At 41.5% G+C, this 15,200-nt stretch overlaps 1 protein-coding gene across 1 annotated transcript in view; it reads right to left on the bottom strand.

Annotated features, from left to right (window-relative positions):
- The window catches only part of mamdc2a (MAM domain containing 2a), a 38,291-nt gene extending 23,306 nt beyond the window's left edge, over nucleotides 1–14,985 (bottom strand). The window contains exons 1-3 of the mRNA XM_023286579.3: nucleotides 14,722–14,985; nucleotides 14,442–14,567; nucleotides 476–726 (exon numbers count right to left, since the gene is read on the bottom strand). Coding sequence (XP_023142347.1) covers nucleotides 476–726; nucleotides 14,442–14,567; nucleotides 14,722–14,749 — 405 coding nt within the window. The 5' untranslated portion in view covers nucleotides 14,750–14,985. The remainder of the gene's footprint in view (nucleotides 1–475; nucleotides 727–14,441; nucleotides 14,568–14,721) is intronic.
- Nucleotides 14,986–15,200: the final 215 nt, after the last annotated feature.

Raw genomic sequence — 15,200 nt, 5'->3', positions numbered from 1 at the left:
CCTGTGGGAAACACTGAAATATGATAAAACAGCCAACATTATGCACTGCATTCATTGCAAAGACTTTGGCCAAAGCATGGTTGGATCCCTGCTTCTGCTGATGTGAAATGACGTGAAGTGAAATGTTAAAAAAGCACAATGTCTCAAAGAAACACTGGGTGGCTAGCAAAGCAGCCTACTTTTCCACAGCATAGGACAGCTGAAAAAGCAAAGCAGTTTAAAATTAGGAAAAATAAGAATAAAAGTCTGTTTATAATATAGCCAAAGAAGAGCTACCTTTTACCTTTTAAATCCCAGATAATTCTTATGAAAGAGCATGGGGTTAAATGGGTTAAATGTACAAAACATTGATCTGCCCTTTTATGTCTGTTTACAATTATTTTCATAAAATGTTAATAATTTACCAATGTGTATGAGGACTGACAACAACAGCAATTGACACCACTCTAATTATGGTCTTTACATCCATCCCTACCTGGTAGGGGATGGTGGTGTTTGGTAGGTCCACACTAGCAATGAGCCAGCTGTCAGAGGATTTGTTGGCAGTCCAGAGCCGGTAGTCAAAGTTATCACTGTCTGGTCTTGAGTGTAGCTGCAGGGAACCACGTCCAGTGATCTGATACACCAGCCTCACACAGCTCCAGTCCCGCTGATCCAGAACTGGACTGACAAGAATTGCCTGCTCCTGGTCTTCTAAGTAGATGGAGTCCACTGTTATCAAATGCCCTGCGACAACAAAATGAAGATATATCATATTTATGTACAATTCAGAGCAACAAAGAGAGAGAGGAGGCAAAAACCACACCAGCCAATAGGGGATTCAGACCCATGACCCTGATGCTCTGCCATGACAGTACCAACCACTGAGCCTCAATGAGACTTTAGATATTCCAAAATGCCATAAGATGAGCTAATATGGCAATGTATTTTTACTTCTTGCTTGTGTGACTGTTTGATTGTCTGAAAATGGCAAACATTTTTACTGCAACAGCAATGCATTAATTTGAACTTTGTAACAACTTTGCCTGGCTGGTTCATCTTTGAGAGTAAGAGTCAGCTCTTTTCCTCCAGCAGCAACATGAGAGCATGTCTGGAGATCCCTTATTAGCAGGAACACACCACTAGCTGAGTGTAACAGAATTCAGTTAGAACAGCAGCTATGACAGAAATCTGCACAAGCAACAGAAGCAATATAGCACATCAGCGCCAAGCCACTAATTCTGCTGCGAACAGAGGAGTAACTGTTTCCTCCGACCTGCGGCATCAAAAACGTCTACAGCAAAGACTGCCATTCATCTTCAGTGCTTCAACTCTTCCAAGCCAGCACACCAGTGATCGTATCGACGGAGTCACCGGTTAACAAGGACAGTGTTGTCAGGATCCTCGCTTCATGGCTCCCTCTTTCTCTATCCGTTTCTCTCCCACTCTTTCTCTCTCTCTCTCTTCCTCTCACTCGACCATGCTTGCCCTCACGCTCCCTCTCTCACCTGTGCACAATCATCATGAGCCATAAAAGTCCGATTTATTCATCCACACATGCCAGACCATAGCTATTCATACCATAGCTATTCATACCCCGTCTCCTGCCTGACCACCTTGCACTGGCCTCACACTAACCCCTTTACTTTAGTTCTCTGTCCTGAGACTCCCCACTTCGTTAGTTGAGCTTGGTTTATTCAAATTAATTTTCCTTAGGTTTCCCCTTTGTTGTTAGTTTAGAGGTTTTCATTGGTTTCTATAATTTTGCCCCTTTTTTGAATTAAGTCTGGTTTACCCATTCTGTTTTCCTCTCAGTTTAGTTTCCGTATTCTGTAACTGTTCCAGTTTCATTCTTCTGTTAAATAAACCCTTTCAGTCATCATCTGTCTATGTCTGATCTGTCTGCACCTCGGTTTCCAGACCTGACAGGACAAGTGTAGCATAACTGTGAACGTGGCTAAGAAAAGCATTGCTTGAATTAATGTGCATATACTGTATTGTCCGAATTATAGAGATGTATCTTGCAATTGGCTCTGCATGGTAAAGTCAGTAATTAGGTTCCAAGCAGACATAGGTTCCTGCACACAAACGAACATCCTCTTGTCTTTTTTTAAAGTTATTTTTTGGCCATAGTGCACAATGGAGAGGGACAGGAAATGTGGGGAGAAGAGTAGGGGGAACCGCTGCGTCTGGGATTATAGCCCCTGTTTATGGGTCGCCTGCTCGAACGGTTGGGCTACAGGGGCGCCCACAAAAGTCCTCTTTTCTAACCTGGCAACGTAATCGTCTGAAATTTGGCCTCAACACAAACCCACACACGGAGAGGGCACTCAAACCTACCGCTTCAGTCTCCTCTGTTCTGGTCTAACTTGTGGGTTCATGCCTGAGCATGTGATGAAAACAGAACAAATAGACACACACATTGTCTTTGGTGTGCTCCCAACACATGCATACACATACACACACTCTTTGCCCCTCTTGTAAGTACATGAAGTGAGATTATTTTGTAAATATTGTGTGTTTTGTTATTTTCTTCAATAACTGGTTAGTTGGAACCATTAATTGTGCTGTGCAGAAGTCAGGTTGGTACACAGTTGGCTGCCCTATTATTCTATTTGTTATATTTGAGACATTTGGTTTACTGATGACCACAATCTTAAGCTCTTATTGTGTTCCTTTAAGAGTCTGCCCTTACTGCTAGCTATTCAAAGTTGAACTTACTCTGTGGCTAAAATTTTGATTCAGCATTTTAATACCACATATTCAATGCAAACTAGTCAGGCTGTAAAAACTAACAGTTAACTCAAGTGCTCTCTTTAAGTGAGCCACAGTGTGCCACCAGCTCTGTGATACATGGAGAGCTTGAACCTTGCTGTTACTGCCATGCATTCCAGCTTGAGTAAGAAATACAGCCTTAGATCAAGTTATATATCTGTTATTGCTACATGTTCCAATTTGAGTCAATTTAGGAGACACTCTCCTGACTGTTACTGTCCTGCATTTCAGTTCGTGTATGTTTACTTTTGGTAAGCAAACTTACCACTAGAGACACTAGATGGTCCTGTACCTCGCCCTCTTCCATAGGAAGCTGGTCCTCATTGTGCAAGCTACCACATCATTAGGCTAGGCTAATGTACTGACCAAGTTACATTACAAGGTGCCTGCTACCACACAACACCACAGCCAATCACGTCACTGTGTTGTATTAGACAGCCTTCTTAGTGTCACTCTACCTTTCAGACAAAACAACGAAGAACCCCTTTGTAAACCAGTTTAATTATTTCTTAGCACACAGCCTAAAACCTGGGTACCCTGAATTTATCAGCAGACTGAATTGCAACGCAAAGATGCAGCAAACAGATTGACTCACTACCCAATGACAGATGTGATGTGCATACCACATCCAAGTCCCATTGCTGAAAATGCTTGTGTCCTCTGTGAGGTCCAGACAGCCAGTACGAAAGCCATGCACTACCTAAGCTTAAATCCTTGAGAATGCAGGCAGTTCCTCAAACTACGTGTTGGAACTGAATGTGTGACACAACACAATGCTACAGAGGTTACCAGGGTCTGGTTGCTGAGAGTGAGCTTGTCAGACCAGCAACTCCATTTCCCAGGCTCACCTGGGAAATGGAATGAGGGAGGAGGTGAGGGAGGAGCAAAATTGGTTGTAGGAAGGATGGTCTCTGACTATCTGGAGGTGTCTTTGACTGAGAACTGTACAAAGAAGGTATCAGGTTTAATGTTATGAACCAGGTCAGTATGTTAAAGTGAAGTTGAATATTCCAAAGAATAGAGCCCACCGAACTTGGCAAGAGTTTAGCCTCTTGGCAGTTTGAATGCAGCCAGTGTCTCCACTCCTCCAGAGCAAGCTTGACAGCTAACAACTCTCAGTTCCCAATGTCACAATTGAGTTCTGCTGGGGGAGATTCCTGGAGAAGAAGGTGCAGGGGTGAAGTTTGTTATTGCTCTGTAATCGCTGGGACAGAACTGTTGCCACTCCAGTGTCGAAGGCATCGAATTTCACAATGAACTGGAGGCAAGGGTCTGGTTGGACAAGGATGATAGCAGAGACTAAATGGAGCTTGAGGTCCTAAAAGGCTTTGTGGGTCTCTGAGGTCCAAAGGAAGGGTCAGAGGTGGAGTTCAGGGCAGTCAGAGGAGTGGTGATTTTACTATAATCTCTGATGAAACAACGGTAGAAGTGTTGCAACTGAAATTTTGCAGTTGCTTACGGTTCTCAGGCTGCAACCTTTCCTTGACAGCGGTGAGATGTGCAGGATCCATTCACCTCCCCCTTGGAGATAATGTAGCCCAGAAAGGACATTGTGGAGACATGGAATTCGAATTTCTTTGGGTTGATGAAGAGCTTGTTCTTGAGGAGTCGTTCCAGCACTTGATGGGTGGGGAATAAGTGTTCTCCGGGGGAGCAGGAGAAGATCAGAATGTCATCCAAATAAGCAAAGGCAAAATGGTTGACTATATCACGGAGCACATCATTGATTAGGTTCTGGAAGACTGCAGGGGCTATTAGTGAGTCCAAAGGTCATAACCAGGTATTCAAAGTGTCCAATGGGAGTACTGAAGTCTGTTTTCCATTTGTCTCCATCTTCGATCCAAATGAGATTGTAAGCATTTTGCAGGCCCAACATAGGGAATGTGGTGGCTCTATGTAACAAAAAGTGAAAGCTGAGCTGTTGAAAAGGCCTGGGTAGTCATTATTAACAGAGATGTTGTTCAGGCCACAGAAATCTATGCAGGGACAAAAGGAGCCATCTTTTCTGTCCACGAATAATCCATTACCAGCAGGAGATGACCCATTCAAACTCAAGAACTAGAGGGGAGTTGGAGTTGTCCATAGCATGAAAGCTGATGGTTTCCAGGTGGTTATTGGCTAAAATGAGGTAAACAAATATGGTCTTACAGCTTACTTGGGCTAGGTGGAGTCCATTCAGTACTCTGGGTTCGAGTGGTGATGATAATGGCTCAGTTGGGATTTGTAGCTGGGGGGCCAGACTGCTGTCCATGAAACTCTCCTCTCCTCCGGAGTCAATGAGCTCTAGTGCAAGGTAGGGACTGATTTTGCCAGCAGAGGAAGGCAGAGAGTTGCAGTCACTTTGGGGTATGAACTGAGGTTTTGGTGACCAATATTTCCCTAGTTACTGATGAGCCGGCCCTTTTCCTTTAATGTTAGCTCTCAGTGCACTGAGTAGACTCCTAAAATAGACAGAGTTTATTCTGTCCATGTCTGAAGAAAGTCTCTATCTTACATTTCCAGCCCAATGTTGTCAAGGTGAACTCCAAAGCTATTGTTTCCCTTCACTAACTCCACCTCACCTCCAAGAATGAAGATGGTGCTTAACTTGGTCTTGGTCCTTCGGATGTCCACAACCATCTCATTAGTCTTGGCCCCATTCAAGAGCAGAAGGTTTTTCTTAAACCATGTCATAAAATAGAAATCTTCACATAGTCTCCATCTTATCTTTCAAGCACAGCTAAGAGTTATTTTGCCAGTGTTCCCAGGTCTGAAAAAAGAGAGGCAATTTAGTGCATATAAACAGCATTTATGGAGAGCTGGTTTAAGCACACTTAGTTCTAAGTCAGGTTGGGGAGGGGAGGCATAATCCCTTCTTTGGTCAAATGAAGTTAATCAAGAATCATAGCAGTAGCGGGAAAACTGAGCAGTGTTTTGAATACACAGTAAGATAGAAAAGAGCAGTGAGGACAGGGCAGACGCAGTTCAACATTTATCAATTTATGCAGAATATACAATGCAATACAGCACTGATCAGCCGATTGATGTGACTGGATGTCCCTTTCAGCCCTTGCCTATAATTAGCTAATTTTATCCACTGAAAGAGTGGAACCTGCTATCTGATAAATACTATTGAAGCGTCGTAAAGGAACAAACCACTGTTCTTTCATTTTTAAATCGGTTTACTGCAAAACCTGCGTAATTTAAAACCTTTCTGAAAACTATGCAGCTGCAAACAACTGAGGAACCTTTTGAAGGTTTCACTTACTCATTTAGTTTTCGTCATTGCTGTTCTTCCATCATAGTATTTTTTACTACGCAACTATCCACTTGATTCATGTTTACTTTGACACCTGCATGCCTAGTGTACATGAAAGGTCATGTGATATCTGCCTTTCGGCATCTTTGCATGCACTGAGGTTATTTCTGTAACTGATCTAAAATGCTTGTCTGGATGGGAATTGCTTTTGTTTTTAAACACCATTTTAAAATGAAAATGTTCAGTGATGTACTCTAAATGTTGACTGGCTTAACTAGCTCCTTCAGTGTTAGTGAATAAGATGGTGTTAGGCAATAAACAACCTGATGACAGTGTGGGATCCCAGGTGTCAAAACTAGTCATCTTATTCAATCAGAAAATGTTGCGCTGAGTGTGCTTCATTCTTCAAAAGCAAAATTGAAAATTTGTCAAAACTAATTGCTCGGGAGTGGATACAGAAGTCTGACTCACCCTCTGCTTCACTGGCATCTACAACTTTCTATAGATCACTAATGGTTGCAAGATGATTTGTATAAATCATATAAACTTTAAAAAAACATTTCAAAAATAGTATATTTAACGCATAACTGTTACAAAAGATCAAAATAATAGTTACATTTACAACAAAAAAACATACCAAAAAAAACGTTTTTTTGGTTTTCTCCAGGATGTTCCTGTGTCCTCTCACAGGTCAAAGACACGCATAATAGGTGAATAGGTGATTCTTATTTGGTCATGCTTGCAATCACAGGATTTTGGAGCACTTTCTACAAACAGTAGGAAGGAAAAATTTATGATATAGCCTACTCAGTGAGAACACTGCATACACCAGAAAAAAAAAGTTAGTGTTACTATGGTAAATCAGTCATAAACATTACTATACACATAAAGTCAAGGGGTCATTTGTATTATGCCCTTATATTCACTACACTTAGTGATAATGGCTGCCTAACATGTCTCCTCTCAAGCAGCAAGTATTTAGGTGGGTGGCAGAACTTCATTCTACCATTCAATACTATACAGGCAGAAAAAAATGTAGACATAGCTTGTCCTGAATACATTCAGATTTTTTAAAAAAAAAAGTAAATGATGACATAATGCAACTGAAGAACTCACACCTAACTTCACCTAAAGACAGTTTGAACGTAATAATAATCAGAGTTCATGTTTTTGGGGCTGAGAGAGTCTTCACACAGAAAAGGATGACATCCTTGCTACAGACAGTGAATAACATTCAGTTTTGTTCGCCTGAAATAGGACCACAACCCTAAAACAGGTGCGTGACCAAGGGCCAATGAGACATCAGGAAACACATCATGGATCAAAAAGAGATGTTTTTGGCTTTTTTTTTTTTTTTTTTTAATTAAACCTTTGTCACCTCAACTGTGACATGATTGTCACTACAAAGCCTTACAAAGTTGTGTCAACTGACTTTCTCCAATCTGACAGGTTACTATACTTAAGCTGATAGCAAACCATTTCACTGACCCACAAATTTTTAGAGCATTTTTCTGCTGGCAGGATATTTCCGTAAATTTGATTTAAACTGAAGTAGCATTTAAATGGACATACACTACCAGTCAAAAGTTTGGACACACCTTCCGATTTAATGGTTGTCCTTTGTTTTCATGACTATGTACATGGTAGATTCTAACTGAAGGCATCAAAACTATGAATGAACACATATGGAATGAAGTAGAAAACAAAAAAGTATGAAATAAGTCAAAACATGTTTTATATTTTAGATTCTTCAAAACAGCCACCCTTTGCTTTGATTACTGCTTTGCACACCTTTGGCATTGTCTCGATGAACTTCATGAGGTAGTCACCTGAAATGGTTTTCCAACAGTCTTGAAGGAGTTCCCAGAGATGCTGAGCACTTGTTGGCCCTTTTGCCTTCACTCTGCACGGTCCATCTCATCCCAGATCATCTGGATTGGGTTTAGGTCAGGTGACTGTGGTCAGAGTCAGGTCAAGGCCAGGTCATCTGAAGCAGCACTCCATCACTCTCCTTCTTGGTCAAAAAGCCCTTACACAGTCTGGAGGTGTGTTTGGGGTCATTGTCCTGTCGAAAAATAATAATGGTCCAACTAAACGCAAACCAGATGGTCGCTGCAGGATGCTGTGGTAGCCAAGCTGGTTCAGTCTGCCTTCAATTGTGAGTAAATCCTCAACAGTGTAACCAGCAAAGCACCCCCACACCATCATACCTCCTCTTCCATGCTTTACGGTGGAAACCATGCATGTAGAAACCATCCGTTCACCTTTTCTGCGTCGCAAAAAGACACAGCGTGTGGAACCAAAGATCTGAAATTTGGATTCAGACCAAAGCCCAGATCTCCACTGGTCTAATGTCCACTCCTTGTGTTTCTTGGCCCAAACTAATCTCTTCTACTTGTTGCTTTTCTTTAGTAGTGGTTTCTTAGCAGCTATTTGATTATAAAGGCCTAATTTTCGGAGTCTCCTCTGAACAGTTAATGTAGAGATGTGTCTGCTACTAGAACTCTGTATTTATCTGGGCTCTAATCTGAGGTGCTGTTAACTTGTGATTTCTGAGGCTAGTGACTCGGATGAACTTATCCTCAGCAGCAGAGGTGACTCTTGGTCTTCCTTTCCTGGGGCGGTCTTCATGTGAGCCAGTTTTGTTGTAGCACTTGATGGTTTTTGCGACTTCATTTAGGATACATTCAAAGTGTTTGCAATTTTCCAGACTGACTGACCTTCAGTTCTCAAAGTAATGATGGACTGTCATTTGTCGTTACTTAGCTGATTAGTTCTTGCCATAATATGGATTCTAACAGCTGTCAAAAAGGGCTGTCAACTGTGTACCAACCTGACTTCTGCACAACACAACTGATGGTCCCAACCCATTAAGAAGGGAAGAAATTCCACAAATTAACCTTGACAGGGCACAGCTGTGAAGTGAAAACCATTTCAGGTGACGACCTCATGAAGCTCATTGAGAATGCCAAGAGTATGCAAGGCTGTCATCAAAGAAAAGGGTGGCTACTTTGAAGAATCTAACATATAAAACATGTTTTGACTTATTTCACGCTTTTTTGTTTACTGTATAATTCCATATGTGTTCATTCATAGTTTTCATACCTTCAGTGAGAATCTACAATGTAAATAGTCATGACAATAAAGAAAAAACATTAAATGAGAAGGTATGTTCACACTTTTGACTGGTAGTGTATATAACATCCTCTTTTAATGTTTGATCAGTAATCTACATGTATTGTAGACAAGGGAGGGTCTTCTAAAAATTCAATGATATGCTGCAATTTGGATGTCATAGCATTTTATAGATCATCTTAAGTGAAAGGGTCTGTCCTGATAAAAGCCCAGTTAAAAAGGCAAGACCATGCAGTTCTACTAGCACACTGGTTGGCAATAGAGGAACCAATGTCAAAGTCTGATTCATGAATTGAAATATGTACGAGCATCAGTACCAGTTGTTGAGTTGCTCAGTAGCATTTTAGCTGGTATTATTTCTTTGTCTCTCTCTCTCTCTCTCTCTCTCTCTCTCTCTCTCTCTCTCTCTCTGTCACTCTCTCTGCATGTGTGTGTGTGTGTGTGTGTGTGTGTGTGTGTGTGTGTGTGTGTGTGTGTGTGTGTGTGTGTGTGTGTGTGTGTGTGTGTGTGTGTGTGTGTGTGTGTGTGTGTGTGTGTGTGTGTGCATGCCATCATGGCATAATGTGGTTCTGTAAACCCCCTCTGTACCACGAACTACCACAAATGCAGTTTGGGTACTTTGATACCCACTTTGATGCTATGACACTTTTATAGAAATGTCTGTCTGTCTGTCTGTCTGTCTGTCTGTCTGTCTGTCAGATTTTGTCAACATAAAAGGGGCCCCTTCTATCTATCTTATAATACAAAAGCTTAGAGGGTTTTGGGGGCTGCCGCAACGCACAGTCTAGTTCTTTTGTGGGAATTTGCAAAAAGTGCTACCATGAGAGGCCATCAGGAGTCCTTTTTGTTTGGGGGGGCAGAAGTATTTGCTTGGTTTGATTCTTCTGATGATGACATACCTCTGCTTGTAAATCTGTACCCGTTAATCAAGGTACTTACTGAGTGTTCATGTAATAATGTAGTAATGAAAACTGATATTTGTGGACCAAAACATCATCATGCTGATGGGCGTTGTAGCTGGTTTGATCCAATCATAAAATGTTCTATTATAAGTAAATGTTTTCCAATTAGGTTTTCAACATATCTGATGTTCATAAATGATCATAAACTGAGTGAAGCTCTATATATCCAGTGAAACAGATATAGAGTATTCGTCATGGTGGTCTGTGGGACAGCAGTGAGGCCCTATTGGCTCTCTACTTCACTCCATCCCTTCTGTTTATCCTGTTTCAGCACACCATGTCGGTCTCTGACGTCTCTTTTAAATGAATATAATCATCCAGGACATCCATCCTGGTTTTAACCACAGTCTTCTGTGCATTCTTTTTTTGGTACAGTCTTCTCAGCTCAAGCCCACATTGCCATAGCAACCAAACAGAAAACATTACCGTGGTCCTGTCTCCTTTTTTATGTGCCTATTTATTGCCAGTGGGTGTAGTCTATCGCTGTCTGAGAGCCAGAGTTTTTGGGCCATTCCATCTCAGTTTGGTTAGTGGTTTAGTGAACACAACACTGGATCTCTGCCAAAACTTCTGTTTGGGGCAGAGCTCAGTTTTCAGTGTCTGAGAGAATATGCAGTGCACTAGCTGCAGTGAGTACTGAGAGCTGAAGTCTTCGCTGGAGAGAGATGGCACACAATTCACACAATTTACTGTACCACCACTTATCTTGACAGCAGAAACATAAACTGTGCTGACAGATTATCATAAACAGAGGGAGCTGCTCTGGGACACTCTTTGGCTTGATGCACTCAGCAGAGTAGCCAGTTGAAAACAAGACAAAAGAAGAAACAGAGCTAGTGTATTGGAAATGCTGTACAGTTGTGTGCAACAATTTAATTAACTAATAAATGAAGAGTGCATTTTCTAAAGGAAATGCGTGTGATTGTTTACAGCTGAAATGCAGCTGAAGATGCTAAGTGAATCGTCCAACCGCCATTGCTTCAGCAGAAGGTTCAAAATAGCTGAACATTTGGAAGCTTTTGCTTCTTAAAAAGGAAAACTGACAAAAAGAAAGGTTGTAAAGACGGACGAAGAGGTGTAATACAGAAAGGAGGCAGTGCAGATCCAAGAACAGTTCCTACGTTGAATCAACACAATCAATTACCATATGGCAGCACTGTTCATCACGTTGAAATACAATCTGTACAATGGCCATTCAAACAAAGTTTGTATGTTAACATTTTCAATAGTTATTCCATCCATTACTGCATTATGGCACTGCACCCAAAGTAAAGTACCGAGAAGCTTCAGCATCTGAGAGCTGGACACTATTAGCGGTGAAGCTCTGAACAGCTGACCAGTCAGAAAGAGTGACACACTCCCACTGTGAAAGCTCGAAATGTACACCACAACCAGAGACTACATTCTACAGATGGGCGTAGTGACCATAGTGTCACCTATTGAGTTGGACATCGCAATCTTGGTCTTTTGAAACATTTTGTGACAGGTAAGTGGTGGATCTGTCTGAGAACTCAGGAACACTATGCATGACAATATGGTCCTTTCAATCAAAAAGAAGCCCCACCCTAATATACTCGACTTTATCATGTAAATTACTCTAAATGGAACTATAATTTACAAAATTAACATTATGCTGGATTGAAAGTGACTTGACACCAAAAACTGAGACTATGTATTTGTTTAACATTACAAAGAAAGCAGGATTAAGACATTTTTGTGTTAGCTTGAATCTTCAGAGTGTATGCCCATCTTTTGAATATGGTCCTTGGTGTGACCCAGTGTCGAAAAACACTAAATAATATTGGCAATCTGAAATATTAATGTAGACAGTAGCATCTCCTGATAAGTTTACGCTTTAAAAGAAGTCAGAACTTTAAGAGACATTAACGAGCTTGTACCATCTGAAAGAGACAAGGCCTGCTTGACATTTTGCAAGTGGAACTATGTTCCTTGCCTTTAGCATATAGGTGTAGGAGTGACCTCTATTGATAGACTGGATGAAGTACGTACAATAGGGAGTCAAAAGCATGTCTGGCAAAATTACAAATTTTTGCCACAAAAATGGCCAGCGCTTAGGTCATTCTCTTCAGCATTACCCACTGAATCCACAGACACAGAGGTTATCAATTGGAGGCGTTTTCCACAATCAGCAGTGCCATGCCATGTCTCCCTACTGTCAGTGGTGGGAGTGTGTGTCTGTGTATGTATGGGTGTGTGTGTGTGTGTGTGTGTGTGTGTGTGTGTATGTGTACGTGTGCGTGCATATATGTATATATGGAGCGAGGGAGGGATGGGTTTTCTTGTTTTTAATGTTTTTACTGTTGTAAAGCACTTTGCGTTGCATTTTTAACTGTATGAAAAGAGCTCTATAAATAAAGTTTGATTTGATTTGATTTGATTTGATTATCTTCCAACCGTCATGGTTACTAAGATACTAGCCAAAGCATTTTGCAAAACAATTAAGTCATGTTTGACTACTCAAGAATGGGAAAGCCAGGCGCCCCTGTAGTTCAACAAGTTGAGCAGGCGACCTATAAACAGGGGCTATAGTCCCAATGCAGCGGTCATTTACTGCATGTCTTTCCCCCACTCTTCTCCCCACGTTTCCTGTCTCTCTCGCCACTGTGCACTATGATACAGGCAAAAAGGCCCAAAATAAACTTTAAAAAAGAATGGAAAACCCTTCTTCCAAGTTTTGAGTCTTGTTGCTTTTATAGCTGTTGAAATATTCATCATTTCATTCATATATTCGTCACTCATCAGCATGTGTCCTAAATTCCAATAGAGCACCGTTCAAGGAAAAAAAAAAAATAGCACAAAAAGCAGCATAAATCTCTTAAGCGGGATTGACATTGGAACTTTCTAACAGTGTTTCTATCTCTAAGAATAGAATTCAAATAGATTGCTATTCATAATCAACAGCAATAAAAACATATTCAAAAATGACTGTTGAAAGAAGAGGTATTTGTCTTGGAAAGATATAAGGAGAGCAGCAGAATGGTGAATACATAATTACTGTGTTGTACTATTAAACTGAATGTATCAAGACAATCAGTAAATATGGAGGATGTACTGAATTAGCAAACTGCAACCTGAAGACATAATTTAGGTTGACTTGTGATACACCATTGTGTATCAACTACCCAATATCTGTATATTGTGACTTACTCCATTCCAAATATGAACACAGGGGCCCCTGTCCTCATCCTACTGCTTAAATTTTGGTTAAAGGGGCACATTTCAGCCTTGATAATAAACAAAAAGAAGCAAAGTGCACCAGCACCTTAAAGTAGTCCCTTGGGCCCCAGGTTTACTTTCTGAGAGAAATAACTGAAGGAAGCAAGGCAGTCTTCTATGACCTGGTCTTTGAAGCATTTTAAACCTTGTCTGTTTCAATTCTGGTGTTATGTCTGCACAGATGGGATAAAAATGGTGGTCTGGGCTGATGATGCTTGTAAGAGATAAAAGTTGGAATCCAAAATGTTTCCTGTACAGAACCCACATTCTGAAACACAAAGTGTAAGTTCATAATCTACTGAAAGGTTCAAGAGCACTGACCTCAGTTGTGCAGGGAGAGACAGATTTTGAGACAGATGTAATTTCACAGCCACCTATTCAGTTGGGTTGAAGCTAGAAACGACTAGGGTGCGAGGCGTCAAATAATACTTGCTCTGTTAAAACCAAACATTAGGAAGTACTATGCCACCACAGTTTTTAGAACAGAAAACAGAGCAGGTGAAGAAATGTGTGCTTTGTTATCTATTTTGCAGATCTGCACCAACCCCAAACTATAGTAATTTTGTTTTGTCATTGTTGGTCACAAATCAGCTATAGGTTAACAGTGGACCCCAAAGTCAACACAGCATAGGATTTCTGGAGCCTGAAAACACATTCTCAGTACTTACTACCATCTGTTAGTTAAAAGTTCACTCTATGGTCAACAACCACCAGAACCACCTGTTAGTTAAAAGTTCACTCTATGGTCAATAACCACCAGAACCCACACCAGACCAGATACTTCATCATCTGCAAGATTTGCATGTTTTTGATCTGCAGTTAATGGGTCCCATCAACCTCCCAGCATTTACTATTCTGTCAGTTTCTCTCTATCCCATTCTAGCTTTCCTTCCCCATCAACCAACTGGTTGAGGCAGATGATCACCATCCATGAGCCTGGTTCTGTCAGAGTTTTCTTCCAGTTACAAAGAGTCATTTTACTCCAACTTAGGCCACTGATGCCAATCATTGAATCTCCTGTAGCATGTTTCTACACCAGACCACTGACAGACCATTTAATTAAGTAGTCCTCCATGGCATATTTGAATGGTATGATATGAGACGTTACACTGTACCTTCTTCATTTATGCTCCATCTGCCATAGTTTGGGTCCGATATGTAACCACAGGTGCCCATCTCGAAGTTGCAGGAGCCGGGCAGCAGCAGCTGCTGAGGCCGGACTAATCCGCACAGTAACACAACTGCAACGAGAGAAGATACAATCAAGTTCTCTTTGCTTTCCTATCTATTTGTTACCGCGTGTGACTGTTTAAACGAAACAGACTAATAAGACCACGGTTGAAGAGCTCATTTCAGGCACATGAAGAATTCTGATGAAACGTTAATAATATTTACCGCTGAGAGGGAGGCACAGTCTGCTCATCGTTGGTATCCGCCTGGACTTTGTAAAGTTACTGAGCGTCCCTCGTTAAATTTCCCCGCAGAACTACAGCGCCAGCAGCTCGTCGAAGGCCTTGTTGTCTTTCACATTCTCTAGCACTGTCAGTAGGAGAGATGGAATGTTTCGCTCTCCGGGTGGATGACTGGATGTCCCGGAGGCAAGAGAGAAGAAGCGGACCGTGTGGCAGCGCCTCTCCGCCTCCCACTGCTGCTCGGCTCTGGCCCAAGCTGGAGGATCCAGGGCCGGAGCCAGACAGCTGCAGGGCTTCAGTCCTCCTCAACCACCCGCCACTGACACACAACATATAGAGCTCAAACTCCATTAAGTTAGAGGCAAATCCGCATGTTATGGGAGGATTTCTATCGCACAGTTACATGTTACAGGTGGACTGCAGAAAGCACACATAAGACCTACAGTCAGGTGATCATTCTAC

This window comes from Amphiprion ocellaris, chromosome 6 (assembly GCF_022539595.1).
Source record: "Amphiprion ocellaris isolate individual 3 ecotype Okinawa chromosome 6, ASM2253959v1, whole genome shotgun sequence".
Classification (NCBI taxonomy): Eukaryota; Metazoa; Chordata; class Actinopteri; family Pomacentridae; genus Amphiprion; species Amphiprion ocellaris.
This window is presented reverse-complemented; position numbering and strand designations above follow the sequence as displayed.